The 14,045-nt window shown below is 27.6% G+C and overlaps 2 protein-coding genes across 8 annotated transcripts in view; one reads left to right on the top strand and one right to left on the bottom strand.

The window, feature by feature from the left end:
* The window catches only part of l(3)80Fg (dnaJ homolog subfamily C member 16 l(3)80Fg), a 27,679-nt gene extending 25,152 nt beyond the window's left edge, over positions 1-2,527 (bottom strand). For all 4 annotated transcript variants that reach the window (XR_010844791.1, XR_010844792.1, XR_010844790.1 and 1 more), the window contains exons 1-4: positions 2,253-2,527; positions 1,929-2,180; positions 1,380-1,513; positions 1,135-1,281 (exon numbers count right to left, since the gene is read on the bottom strand). Coding sequence is in view for 1 of the 4 variants with exons in the window: in XM_067052312.1 (XP_066908413.1) it covers positions 1,135-1,281; positions 1,380-1,513; positions 1,929-2,180; positions 2,253-2,398 (679 nt within the window). In the remaining 3 variants the exon portion in view is untranslated. The remainder of the gene's footprint in view (positions 1-1,134; positions 1,282-1,379; positions 1,514-1,928; positions 2,181-2,252) is intronic.
* A 169-nt stretch (positions 2,528-2,696) lies between these two features.
* LOC106688755 (transmembrane protein 47) overlaps positions 2,697-14,045 on the top strand; it is a gene marked incomplete at its 3' end in the record, with an annotated part of 213,469 nt that continues 202,120 nt past the window's right edge. For 2 of the 4 annotated variants that reach the window (XM_067052313.1, XM_067052314.1), the window contains 2 exon segments: positions 2,697-3,022; positions 9,281-9,356. In XM_067052313.1, coding sequence (XP_066908414.1) covers positions 2,907-3,022; positions 9,281-9,356 — 192 coding nt within the window. In that variant the 5' untranslated portion in view covers positions 2,697-2,906. 4 annotated transcript variants of the gene reach the window in all.

Below are 14,045 nucleotides of genomic sequence, written 5' to 3'. Positions count from 1 at the left end.
AGAAAAAAACACAGGTCACCTATTAATATATAGGATATAGAGTGGGAACACCATTCTCGCCCCACTTCACCACTGACTCTAAGTAAAATATTAGTTGAATCAGACATAACAAAGAGATTGAACGACCCACCATTTCTAAACACTCAGTCTAAAAAGAGTCAAGAAATGATGAAGCATGTCTTGATGGTTTCCGATAAGAAGAAGAATGGTGCTTACAAGGAGATTGACGTGGAAGAAGCAGAAGACTAATAACCAGGTGTGACCAAATAACAAGAATAGAAAAATTCTCTTTTTTCCCCTGTCTAAATACTTTTAAAATCCATTCCTTGTATAAATTTTGCCATTTATCATCACTAACAAGATGAAATGTTGATACCAGGATTAATGAAATAAGTAAGAAATTCAAATATTCAATTGGGGTCCTAAAGGGACTCCTACAGTATTACATGTTTGTTTTAGGCCGTCGTATTATGAAGATTGAGTGAAAATTAACTAACTTAATATAAATGTAAAATATATATAAATTTATTAGACCAATTTAATAGAATTTAAAATACAAATTTATTTATATAGATAATTTAATTGAAATGATTAAATGATTTTTCAGTTATTAATATCACAAATTAGTTGGTTAACCAGGGTTCAACTGTACTCCAATTTTAACTATTAATAGCTAACAAAAACAATTTGAATTACATTTTTAAGTAAATTAAAGCTATATTAAATAATATACACTAAATAGCAATGTAAACAAAAGGAAACCATAAATTAGAGTGACCTTCGACAAAATTCAGTAAGATTAATTAATGAGAACATCAGGAGCTAATGTACTGACATCATGCCTTAATATGTCTCGATTAAGACTAGCAGCTGATACCGCAACTCTCAAAATAATTGTTTTATTAATCATTTAATTAATTAAAAGAAAAACTTTTAAAAATGTGGGTATTCATCGTAATAACAGACTAAAAAATAACATATAGCAGTGAAAATGATTTAATAAGATCACTACTGTTGACTTCCGATAAAAAATGATCTGATTAATATATTATCAAACCTCTGGCAACGATAACATAGATTAAGACATTAAGAACTAGAATGTTTATAATTGTAATATTTGAATATTTTACATACCGATAATCTTCGGAACGCTATATAATGATTCCCTGTAACTGCTCAGCCTACCATCGGAAAGAAGCATGAGATAAGGTAAAGAAGAAACTCCGGCTTTCCTTGCAAGAGGCTTTTCATTATCAGCATGGACAGTTGCAAGCCCAACACCTTTAAATATACATACAAATATTTCAAATAAGTAAAAATTGTGTATGTTGATTTCCATTTAAATAAGAAACTTATAAAAATTCAAATGAATACACCACCTATGGGATCAAGTTCTTCCATTATCCTCCTCCAAATCGGCTCAACTTGTAAACAGGCAAAACACCAATCAGAATAGAATAATATTAAATATGGTTGTCGAAAACTTTTTGGAACCAATACATTTTCATATGCCCTGAAAATAAAAATATAACCAAATGATTTTTATATTACAAAAGTATACAATAAAGGTATATTAAGTTAGAGCGGTGTAAGGCGATTAATTTTAATACAGAGAGATGGCAATTTTTACTGGAATTGTGATAAATTTCTGTCACAACTTTATGTGGAGAACTAATCGAATAATTATATTTGATAAGATTATCTAACAACCGTTGTGCAAGTTAATAAATACAATTTGGGGTTGATACAAATATTAAAAAACGATCAACAAATCAGCGAACAGACAAATTGTGAGCTGATTTAATCTTTCTTCCATCATTTTAGCCTTATAGTTTATATTTCTAAAATAAAATCAAGATTGCTGAAAATGTCACTTACATCACTGTGACTTAAACCCTAGTTAGAGCAGATAATGACAATAACTTTACCTGGTCGAAACAGTAAGTTTATGAAAAATAGTAATATCTCTATCATTGAACTTGAAACGAAAACCGCCCAAGACTTCGTCAAATCCTTCATACTTTCTTGGGTACTCGGGGCGAGGACGTGGCTCTTCTATAGTGACTCTCCCATAATTATCATATTTCTTTTTCCTTTCTGGGTCAGTCAGAAGTTCATAAGCCTGAGTAATTTCCATAAACTTGTCAGGAGCCGAAGGATCATCATTTTTGTCAGGATGCCTAATAAGCAAGAGGGATTAAATAAAATCAACATTAAATGGAGAATTTTAAATCTGAAAATATATTCTTTACCATTCTTTAGCAAGCTGCTTATATGCTCTTTTTATTTCTGGGATTGTTGCACTTCTAAACACCCCTAGTACTTTGTAAGGGTCGTATGAACCCAAAACAAGTGTTACAAGATACAACACAGAAATTGCTTGATAAATCCATATCATTTCTATGACTATTATATTTAATCTTAAATTTGACTAATAACAAATTTTAAAAAAACATGGAGAAACGTTTAAAAACTACAGAGCCACTTCCGTAAAAAACACAAGACGTCCATATTGATTTTACTACTATCTATATCGTTATCAAATACACAATATATTAGATGATATATCAAATTTCATAATAATTCTTATGTTTTAATCTTTTACGAAATAATAGAACATACAATCAGTAATTCTGTTTTTTAAAAATAAATCATGGAACTACATAAATGACCTTGTGATGACAATAGGGAGTTTACTGTTCTTGGGTTGCAGCCTTGGCGAACTTCAGTTCGCTTATTACTGAATAAGATTTGTAATCAGTACTGTATTTAGACAGTTTATGTCGTTCGTGGCGTATGATTCATCTTAATTCTATTTGATTGTAACATATTTGTGATTAAAGATCTTCTATAAGACACAGAAAGCTTCGATTTCAGTTTTCTTGTTTTAGAAAAGTTTAATAAACATGAAACCTCAGACAGTATCTAGTGTATTAGGAAATCTTAGTTTTAAAGGTGACTCATTTCCAAATTTGAGTGAATTTGATTCCGATTCTATCATTGCTGAATATCAGAGAGAAAGGTAAGTTAGCTTAGATGTTATCTTGTTATTCTAAATAGGTCTAGTCTTGATTTGGGTCATTTGTCAACTTGAGATATGAAGTACCCAAATATTGGATGTAAGTTTCTTCTTTTTGAAAATAACATTTTGTATTATTGTTGTCAGATCTTTTCTTTGATTTTGATAATTCTTACATTTTCATTTATGTGATTATTCATTCCTTGGTCTACATAACATGGTCTAAATCAGAAGTATTGATTTTAATGTTTTTTTCTTTTTTTGGGATGCTTTATATTATTTTCCCTCATTATATTATTATTAAAGCAACCTTTTGGTTGTATATTAAGAATATTGTTTTTTCCTGTTGAGTTAAATATAATTTTATAAACATCCGCCCCCAACTAGTCCAATAAAATCCATCTCAGTATCTAAGAATAGGTTGAAGTTATTTTTAACTTTTATACTGGAAATCCTTTAATGGAAATTGGGTCAATTTTGTTCCCATAATTAATGTTCAAGAACCTACTTCTTAAGTGAAACAGGGTCTTACAACATTATTAAATATTATATTTTGTAATATTGAATTGTAAGTTTAATTAATTTTTTCTAATTTGATTTTAGAATGATAATTGTTAATTTTTAGTTAGTTATTTTGATTGTTTATTATAACAACTATCACTTGGTGTGACTCAAGTGAAAGTGCTTTGAGAAACCTGTTGCTTTGTTTTGACTTTGCTCTTGTTATTTCCAATCATTGATATTCAATAATCTATACTCTATTTAATCAGTCAAAATTGTGTTAATTACCTTTATTTATTTTTTTAATTTTCATTTTAATCAATGTTTTTGCCTATTTAATACAATTTAGTTATTCTGATGACTAATTTTTCCTTAAATAGTACATGTGAACTTTAAGTTACTTGGCATAAGTTTTTGCCACTCTATGTTTATTTTGATTGACCCTGGCCTTGATAACATTTCGTAACTAACACTTGCTCTCTTGTCTTGCATGGTTTAGCTTTCGCAACTGAGTGCAGTCAGAATCAACAGGTGCAGTGATTACTACATAACTTCTTTCTGTATAGGTGAGTTTATTTATTTTTATATTATTAAATTTTATTAGTTTTGTTAGTAGCTTTTTGATTAGATGTTTTTGTAAAAGAGTGTTACCAGTTAACAACTGTCACTCTGACATGACATGTCATTGTGTACTCCCTTATACACAATGATAAAATTGTTGAAAAAAAATTTTTTAAAATCAACTTGAAATCTTAAAGTGATTTGTATTTATATGAATTATGTTGAAATGGATTCCTTTAGAGTTTTTTGAACTGAATAGGAGTTGACCTTTGTAATCCAATCAAAGCCGTCTAATGTACGATATAACCTATAACATTAGTCCATTGCGTATAAATGAGTATATGGTTACTCTCCATTTTGGTGTGACACATGTGGGAGATACAATTTTTAATATTGACTGCGGTATTACTTTATATTTTTCATAACTATTTTACTGTGGTTTTCATAATAAATATAAATATATATATAATGGTTTTTTTTAATTTTTTAAATAAAGTAATTTGTATCCAAGTTTAGTCTCAAAACACTCTTTATTACTACCCTATTTTGTTACTCTTCCATCAGACCTTAAAACTTTTAAGTATAGATTAACTTAACACTATTATCACTCTCTTATCATACAGTAATCACTCTCAATGATAACAGAGCGGTAATAGTTCTAAGTTAAATAAAAGTTTAAAAATTTAATGGCAAAGTTATAAAATAGGGTAATATGGCTGAAATTAATGACCTGGGCAGAATAGCCTGCAAAAATTTTTTAAATTATAGGATGTGAGGTGTAAATTTATTATTAAGATTGCCCTTGAAGATGGCCGGGTTGGCCGAAAGTTCGACACTAAAAGAAGTAATAAAGATTGTTTTGAGACTTAACTTAGATAAAAATGATTTTATTTAACAATTAATATTATTTTTTTAACTCAAACAATTTAGAAGTATATCAAATGAAACGGGGTCACTCATTTTATGAAATGAGGCTATCAAATCTAGTTTATCTTAATTTTTGTTTAGTGATGTAAATGTAATCAGATATTATAATTAAAAGTTCTTTTAAAATTTTTTGAGGTTAATTACTTCCATCATTTGCAATAAATTATTATTTATTTATTCATTAACAATTGTACAACGTTTCGGGACCACTGTCCCATATTCATGCACTATAAAAACCTCATGATTTCATATGGTAATAACCTCAAAAAATTATAAAAGAATTGACTCACCAGACTCCCTATAGAGATAATCCAGATTCTATAATTAAAAGTTTTAGAGTTATTTTTTGTTTGTTTATAATTCATATTATAACGAATAAATTATATTATTTATGTTATGATTTTTTTTTTCTGTGGTGAAGAAACTTTATTGAAATTTTGCGTTTAAAATAGTGTCATTTTTTATATGGTAATGGATTTTAAAGTTGGAGTGCAGTATTGACTAACATGCATCTTAATAAATTTAAAAAAATCGTCCTTACCCTGCCCGAGCCGTTTTATCTTTATTAATATTGATTTTATTGTTTAAAAACTTTATGGTAATATTCATTCTTGTATTTGTTTCCACCAATTTTTCTCCTACATTATTATGTTTTTATTTTTCTTGTTGTGAATTTTGAAATAAACAACCATTAATTCCGGCTAAAATATCAGTAGATAAGTGACTCTTGCCCTATATTCTATCACTGCATTCCTGATAGGATATCGTTTATTGATAAATATTAATATTTATCTATTATGTGATAATAATATATTAATAGCTATGCTCTAATGTTGTTATTATTTTATCACTGAATTGTTATGAAGCCAATTCCTTATATGACTGCCAAATTATTGTATGAAAATTGAAATAAATTTGTATCACTTTTCTTTGCATTCATCTCGTATCTTATTGTTTATTAGTTTTATTTTAAGTCTTGGGTTGTAACAAAGCTAAAAATTCATATATTTTTTTTTTATAATTCTTTTAACTTTAAACTATCCTTCTTATTTCAGTTATATATATGAATATAAAAATTTGTTTTAATGATAAAATGAATATGTACATATTTTTTGTCAAATGAATTTTTTTTTTCTAAATGAATATATTTATTATTTTAGGAGTTTATTATGCTAGTTTTTGGGACAAGATTTAATTTTACAAAACTCTTGAATTATTTTTGTAATCATCACAGTATATTGATTCTATAATTAGATCCCTTTTCTAGCTCTCAAAATCGATGGATTTGACAAACATAAGGGGAATTTGAAGGAGAAGTGACAAATGCCAATTTTAATTCTTAAGATAATTTTAATAAACGTGATTGAAAATGTATGTTGTGTCAAATTCCAATGGTAATAATTCGGGTTTGATCAATATGGGACGGTATGGTTTTATTTTATTTATTATTTTTTTTAAAGTAAGCAAAGAAAAGTAAAGGATGAATGGAATATGGTCTGGGTGTGGTCAAAAAAACTGAAATAGTAAATGATTATACTATTTTGATTGAGCCAACATTTCGCCTCACATTGCAGGGCTTCCTCAAAACAGCCCTGACGAAGCCCTGCAACGTGGGGTGAAATGTTGGCTCAATAAAAATAGTATAATCATTTACTGTTAATACCAAGTCTAATACCAAGTATTAGACAAATTGTTCGTACTTAATGCAATGCCTTACCGTTCAGTCCATTGTGGATGGGACGTTTTGCTAAATGTTCAGGATTTTCCCGGGAAGGCTATAGGCAGGTCTGATTTTTTTCGATAGAAAAAAATTAAGCATTTTTGGCGCGTAGATCAGAAAGTATTTTGTTCATGGTTAGTATATGCTAATCGATTTGTCTCTTTTTGAAGAATGAGAATAAAATATTACTGATTCTGTTAAATTTTTTTTTAATAAATATTAAAAAAACATAGTGAGGATTTCAGTAAAGTAGGTAAAAAAAAAATTGTTTTATGAAAAAAAAGCAAATAATGTTCGTTTATAGCATCGTCTGAAACCTTTAAATGCCGAATTTCAAAGAAATTAAAAATTAGAAATTTTTCTCTTTGATTCTTTTAGAGATTTTTTTCTCTTTTGGTTACTGTTGTTTCTATAATCGTTCAAAACTCTTCTACATTTTATCCAATTCCAACATTAATACATCAGTCGGAATGTCTGATCTTTTAACCTACATTAACTAAAAGATTAAACCTAGATTAATTGGCCTTATAAGGTCAAAATATTACTTTTAAATAACGAAAAACTCTTCGACAATTTTATATCTCTGGTTTTGATTTGTTTAATTAGATCTGGTTTTGCGCCCTTTGGTGCAGTTTATTTTTATTATATAATGTTATTTATTGCTATAAATAGATTTAATCAGCAATTGGATTCAATCATTAATATAATGTTTAAATAATTAAATATATAAATTTATATTAAACTTTTTAATTGTATTCAATTAATATATATGCATCCCTAAATCTAGTGATTACAATATAATCTCTGTTCGTACAATATAAAAAAAGATGCTGTTATATTTTTTTAAATTCCACTGAGGCAACTGTTTAATCCTGTATGGTCTCAGAAACTTTTTTTTTCTTAAAATATTTGCAAAAATGGAATGGAACATTTTTTTTTTTTTTAAACATTTTAAACTGCATTGTATAAAAAATAAAACATCATTATTACACAAATTATTTTTAAAATATTTTTTGGCATTAATTTGATGATTCATTGTGAATAGATAGTGGTTTTAGTTCAGGAGCGATTAGATCATCTTATAGTTATCATTAGATAGCATAGTTATCATAGTAGCGTGTATTAGTCATACATAGTAAGATGTATGACTCATCTTTTGTAGTATATCAACTGTACTTGATGGTAATTCCTATGATAATTTTTTTTTTTTTTTTTTAAACTTGTTCGGTACAACTTTTTGATCGATATAATATTTTTAATTTGTGTTTTCAATATTTATAATTATTATGAATAATACAGTAGGTACAAGTTTATCAATATTCTGGATGTTATAATCCTAAAAACTTAATTTCAGATTTTAATAATGAAATATTAATTGATTTTAAATGGCGATAAAATTGATTGTTTAGTTTTTATATTACTAGGATCTTAATTGTTATAAAAATACCTGGAATATCACCTAGCAAAATATTGACATTTGCTTCTAACTTTCTCTAGCTCAGGGGTGTTGAAACTCCGTAACTCAGGTCTACTTAAAGTATCTTTTTGAAATTTGATTTGATAATTGTAGCTGGTCTATAAGTTTTTTTTGTGCGCTGGAACCTTAAGTTAACTCACTTTTATTTCATCATGTACAGATTTTTCTCAAAATCATGATACGTTATGCCAGTTTTGTAGTAAGAAAATCGTTTACAGCACTTAAGGTACTCTACTGACTAACTTCAAATATTTAAGGTATCAAAATATACCAAATGTCACCAATCTGAGACAGATCAGAGTTTGTGGCTTAGAATTTTAAATTGTCAAAAAAAAAAAAAACTTTACTTTTCAGAAGTGGATATATTAAAATTTCATGGAAAACTCATTTGTTCAGACTATTATAAAATAAAGTTTAAGTTTATTGGACTGTTCTAAGTTTTGATTTTAAAATCTCTAAAACATAAGTTATAAACAAATTTTATTTATAGGATTGTACATACTAAGTATTTTGAAACTGTCCCAGCAATCTGCAAGCAATTGCAGCAATTTTTATTCTGGTTAATTACATTATTCTTTGGAGTAAATTTGCAGTAATTCATCCTAATTCAGTTCTATTGTCCTTAGGAGTAAATTTGAGTTTATCATTGATTAATAATTTATTTTGTAAAATATGTTCTTTTTTTTTTTTGGCTATAATCATTTTTAATATTTAATATTAAAAGTAATATAATATTATATTTATAACAATATCAATTTAATATAATATAGAACTAAATTTTAAATATAAATGTGAAGAAGATGGTCAGGAGTGCGGTCATAAGAGAACAAAAATAGTTAACAATTATACGGCAAATAAATAGTTGTTAATTATTTTTGTTCTATTTTTACCGCACCCCCGATCATCTTCTTAATAATTTAAAATTATATTGTCAATTATTTATATGTATTAAATATAAGTAATTAGTTGTTGTCCTATAATAAATGGATTCCTGAAAAGAAATATAATAAAGTTTTTACCAATATTATTAAATATAACATCATAAGTATTAATTATTTTTAATGATTTTTCTCAGTTCATGCAGACCTGCAGACGACAAAATGGCACCAACTACAACTATTGAAACTATTACTGTCACTAGACCATTAAAGGTAAGTTTTTAAACCTTAGTTAAGTTTAGTTAAGTTGGAAATGCATTCAAATTTGAAAATTTGTTTGAAAACACCTTTTTATGCATAATTCAGGCGATTTTTTTTTTTTTTTTTAACAATTATTATTAGATCAATAGGTTTTTAAATACACCAGAAATAGATATGTGAGATATTTTTGTGCTATTCCAAATACCAAATTAAAAAAAAATAAAATGGATTTATATTATAAAATATATTTAGAGAAATTAAAAACAAAAAAAAAAATTAATACAGTAGAACTTCTGTTGTCCAGGGTAATTATGGGTTTGTGGATTCATGGATAATCAAATTACAACATTTTATTGACTTAATATGATTGATTAGAAGGTTAATTTAAATAAATAAAAAAAACTTTTTTTTAAGAAAATCTTTTTTGTGATATTTTGTTAGTTCATATTTAAAGGAAGACTAAAGTATGACTGAGTAAATAACTTTATTTTGTAGGCAAACAGGTCAATAAGTTTCATAGAAAGACTTGATAACGTTACCATTGCTAGCTAGAATATGAACTGGACATGTAGTTACTAGAAATATCTCATTCATATGATACCAGCTTACCGTGTTTTTCGATTCAATATTTTATTTCATTATTTTTAAGAACAATACATAATCACCAATTATGTAATTGTTAAAAATAATCTTACGTATTCAGTTTTTTTAAAAATAAATATTACATATGTAAAATAAATGGTGTAAAAATGATAAAAAAAAAAAAAAAGTTGGCCCCTTGGAACCCTATTTAATAGACCCCGGATAATGGGGGTCCTACTGAAATAAGAACAAAAAATTCTTGACAATTAAATAAAACTTATTACTTTAATTATTAAACATTAATATTAAACGATTATTTAAAAAATAAATTAATAGACAAACTTTACATAATTTATAAAGATATATTTTTTATTTATGATGTTGATGCCGTACACTTGGCTTTGGCCAATGTGTCTTGTGTTCCTCTGCTACAATTTTTCATTGACCTGTAATTAAATCTTAAATATTTTGATTATTTTTTTTTCATATATATATATTTGGTTATTCATATAGTTTTTAACTTTTTTATATTTTTGTTCAGACCATTTTTATTTTGATAAGTCTTCAAAATTGTTTTTTTTAATTTTTAAGATTATTTTATTAAAAAGTTGATTTGAAATCAATATGTATAAATATAAACAAAGTGTGTGTCCGATATATTTTAATTTACAGCCACATCTAACCAGTTCCAACCACAGGTGTTTGGGTGTGGTAGTAGTCTCGAGTATCCTATTGACACTATGCTGTTGCATTTCAGTAAATACAGTTGTGTGAGGGATATGGGAATAGATAATGGTTGACATAGGTAACTTTTACATTTTGATTAATTAATGCAACTTCATACCCATGGAATAAGGTTCACTATATGGACATTATTAGGTTAATTTTAAAACATTTTTGAAAAACTTGATGGAACAAGAAATTATAATCAAATCTACTTTATAATAAACAAACATTTTATATTTATACATTATAACATAACATAAACTGGACTATTACTATCTGTATTGTCATTGAATTAAATTATATTTTTGCTGCTATTTTCTACAATCTGTTTTGCATGTTATTTACTGAAATGAAGAGGGATACATAAATAAATATTATGCTATATAGTTAGTTTTTTTTTTATCTGTCCGTTTGTTTTTGAGTTAATCATATGCAGTCTGTCATTTACTCATTATTGTGTATGGGAGGTCTCAGTCGTTGAAAGCCAGCAAAACCAGGTCATCCGCAAAAGTCAACACAGAAACACATTTCCTGTGTCCTAACTGAAACTGAAACTATCTCAATCTAAATTTAGCTTTCTTTATTGCTTTATCGAGGATTACGATGATATATCCTGTGATATGTGGTTCCTAAATAGAAATTATATCAAAAAATAAAATAAAAATTAGAGATTTATAACTACCCAATGTCTGATAAGAAAGAAATTTACTTATAATTATTGGAAGATCGTTTATTGGCCATGTGTAATATATAAAAGGAATATGGTCCGGTCCTGGTCAAAATAACTCAAATAGTAATTAAACTATTTATAGTTCAATATTAACTATCCAACGTATTTGCCCCACTTTGTAGGACTTCATCAGGGCTAAAAAAGATACAAACAACTAAAATAATGTTACAAAGTAAGAGAATCGATAACATGAAATAAAAGTAAATTAAAGTATGGCTAAAAATGATGTGAAAGTTTATATAAAAATGAACAAAGTAAATAGAATTAAGACCTACATTGAAAAGTATAAGTAAACAAGAATTACAAAGAAAAAAATATTAGACAGTAAATGAAAACGGAAATAAAAAGTAGATAATAGAGAAATATAAAATATTCTCTTTTATATATCTTTTATTTGTTATTTTTCCGTTTTCATTAATTTTCTCGTATTTTTTTTTTTATTTTTTTTTATTTATACTTTTTTTGTAATTCATCTTTTTTTTTGTTTTCTTTAATTTACTTTGTTTATTTTTATATAAACATTCACAAATCATTTTTAGCCATACTTTAATTTTTAAAAACTCTGCTCAATGTAAAAATACATCAAGATTTGGTTACTGTGTTTTAATTTCATAGAACTTGCATTATATTTAGTCATGCATTCCTGGACAGTGCAATGCCTTTGATCATTGAAGATTTTTTAAAAATAGTTATAACCTATCATTAAATTAAACATCCCTTTCTATGATTGACTGTATGTGTTTCTTTCAAATTATTACAATATAGATGAAATGCAGTATTTGTTTTCCAATGAAGAGATTGAAACTCGATGGTTTTTCTTCGAAGAATAATTTCTAGAAATTAATTTGGACTAGAGATGTGTAGTTGGAAGGAACTTGTTCTAATTCACAAAAAGGAACTACGTAGATCAGTCAGTCAGTCTTTTTGCGGTCTCCTGTTCCTTAGTTCCTTTTACTTGTGGAGTAAGTTGGAACTAACGAACTGTTGAACTATGAGGATTCGTTGTCAAAAACAGATTATGTATAAATCTTGGTAATGCTAGTTAAATCAATTTTTTTTTTACTTTCTGCTTTTTTCCCTTCGGGAAATTAATTTATTTTCTTACTACAATTTCTTTATTCAATTACTTTTTGCATGAGTACAACAACCTTGCCAGCGTTTTGGACGGTCCATCAATCTTCGAGGGGAGGGGGGGTATATTTAAAGAAAGTTTTATTGACCTCAGAGATGAGACTATTTTGTCATAATAGTATACATATACATTTTGTAAGTTTCATTGACATATTGAGACCTATAAAGTCAGGAGCCTTTATGGAAGGTGTAACTAAAATAAGTTGAGAGCAATAATCAAATTAACTACTATGAATCCGAATAACATTTTGTTTATAGGAAAAAATTATTTTAATGATCGATAAATTAAGATTTATATTTTCACAACTCAAAATATTATAAAAATTAAAAAAAAAAAAAAAAAAGTGCATAATTCAGCACCCTGAATAACATTGGAAGTTATAAGAATTACAGAAGATTTAATCTATTTACAATTACAATTTAGAAGTTTTTGCATAAGAACTGCAAGGGCCCTTCATTGTACTGAACGAACTACCAAAGAACTCTTCCCCGAAAAGAACTACTGAGCCCATCCCAATTGTGGACGCTGCTTCCCGCGTGAGTGTCAGAGTTGTTCTGAGATCTTACCAAGAATGGGACGGTCCAGGGGCGCATGCGTCCGTTTCTGCATCGATTCAGAAGCGAGGTTTCCAACCCTGACCCAATTTCTTGCCCCGTTCCGGCCTAAGCTGAGATTTTCTTCTTTTGATGTTGGGAGGTTCGAGACTAAGGCGACATCTATCGTCCGTTCCATTGTTAACCAGTGGAGGGAAATGGCCGACTCAATTTGTTTCAGGTGTACTCGTCGGTGTTATTTAATAGGGTTATTCATGATGTTGTGTTAAATGTAAAATGTTTTACCACGTTAAATGTTATAAGTATAGGATTGTGAGCAGCCCTATTTAATGTTAAATGTATAAGAGCTCCTTGCGGAGTTTTTGAGCAACTTGTTTTACAACCTTTCCTTCCAAAACTTCATGTTATTGTTTAATTCTAAGTTTTGATTAAAGTAATTCATTACAACATGCCTAAAGTAAGTGAAATGGAGAAGTTATGTGAAAGTTTGGCCACTGAGTGTCTTGTTGATCCCCTGGCTTATGAGGAAGAGAATCAAGATAAGCTAATTGACAACTGTCATTACATTATTATTATTATTATTGTCAACCATTTCTTTATTAGTTTTAAAAAAATCCAAAAAAACACTAACATAATCATAACACAAACTACGAGCAAGTAACCTAACATGATAACAAATAAAACGGTGACGAGCTTAGCTGGTCTATTGTGTGACGTCATTCTCCATTTAACAAACCTAGTAACAGACTCTTAACCATGTTATATGTTATATTGTTTTAACACGATAAGAGAAGGAAATATTTCTCCATTTAACACCCTCTAACATGTTAAACTGAAGATCATGAATGCCCCTATTGTGGTTTCTCCGATTATACCATTACTGCTTTTGTAAAAGACCTGTTATGTTTTGGTGCCATTTAAAATATTCCTATGTATATTTTAAAAGCTGATGAAGTTTGGAGAACATTCGAAAATAT

The sequence above is a fragment of the Halyomorpha halys genome, unplaced genomic scaffold, assembly GCF_000696795.3.
Source record: "Halyomorpha halys isolate HHAL.00 unplaced genomic scaffold, Hhal_1.1 Scaffold44.1, whole genome shotgun sequence".
Lineage (NCBI taxonomy): Eukaryota > Metazoa > Arthropoda > Insecta > Hemiptera > Pentatomidae > Halyomorpha > Halyomorpha halys.
Note: the sequence above shows the minus strand (reverse complement) of the source record. Positions and strands in the feature narration are given on the sequence as shown.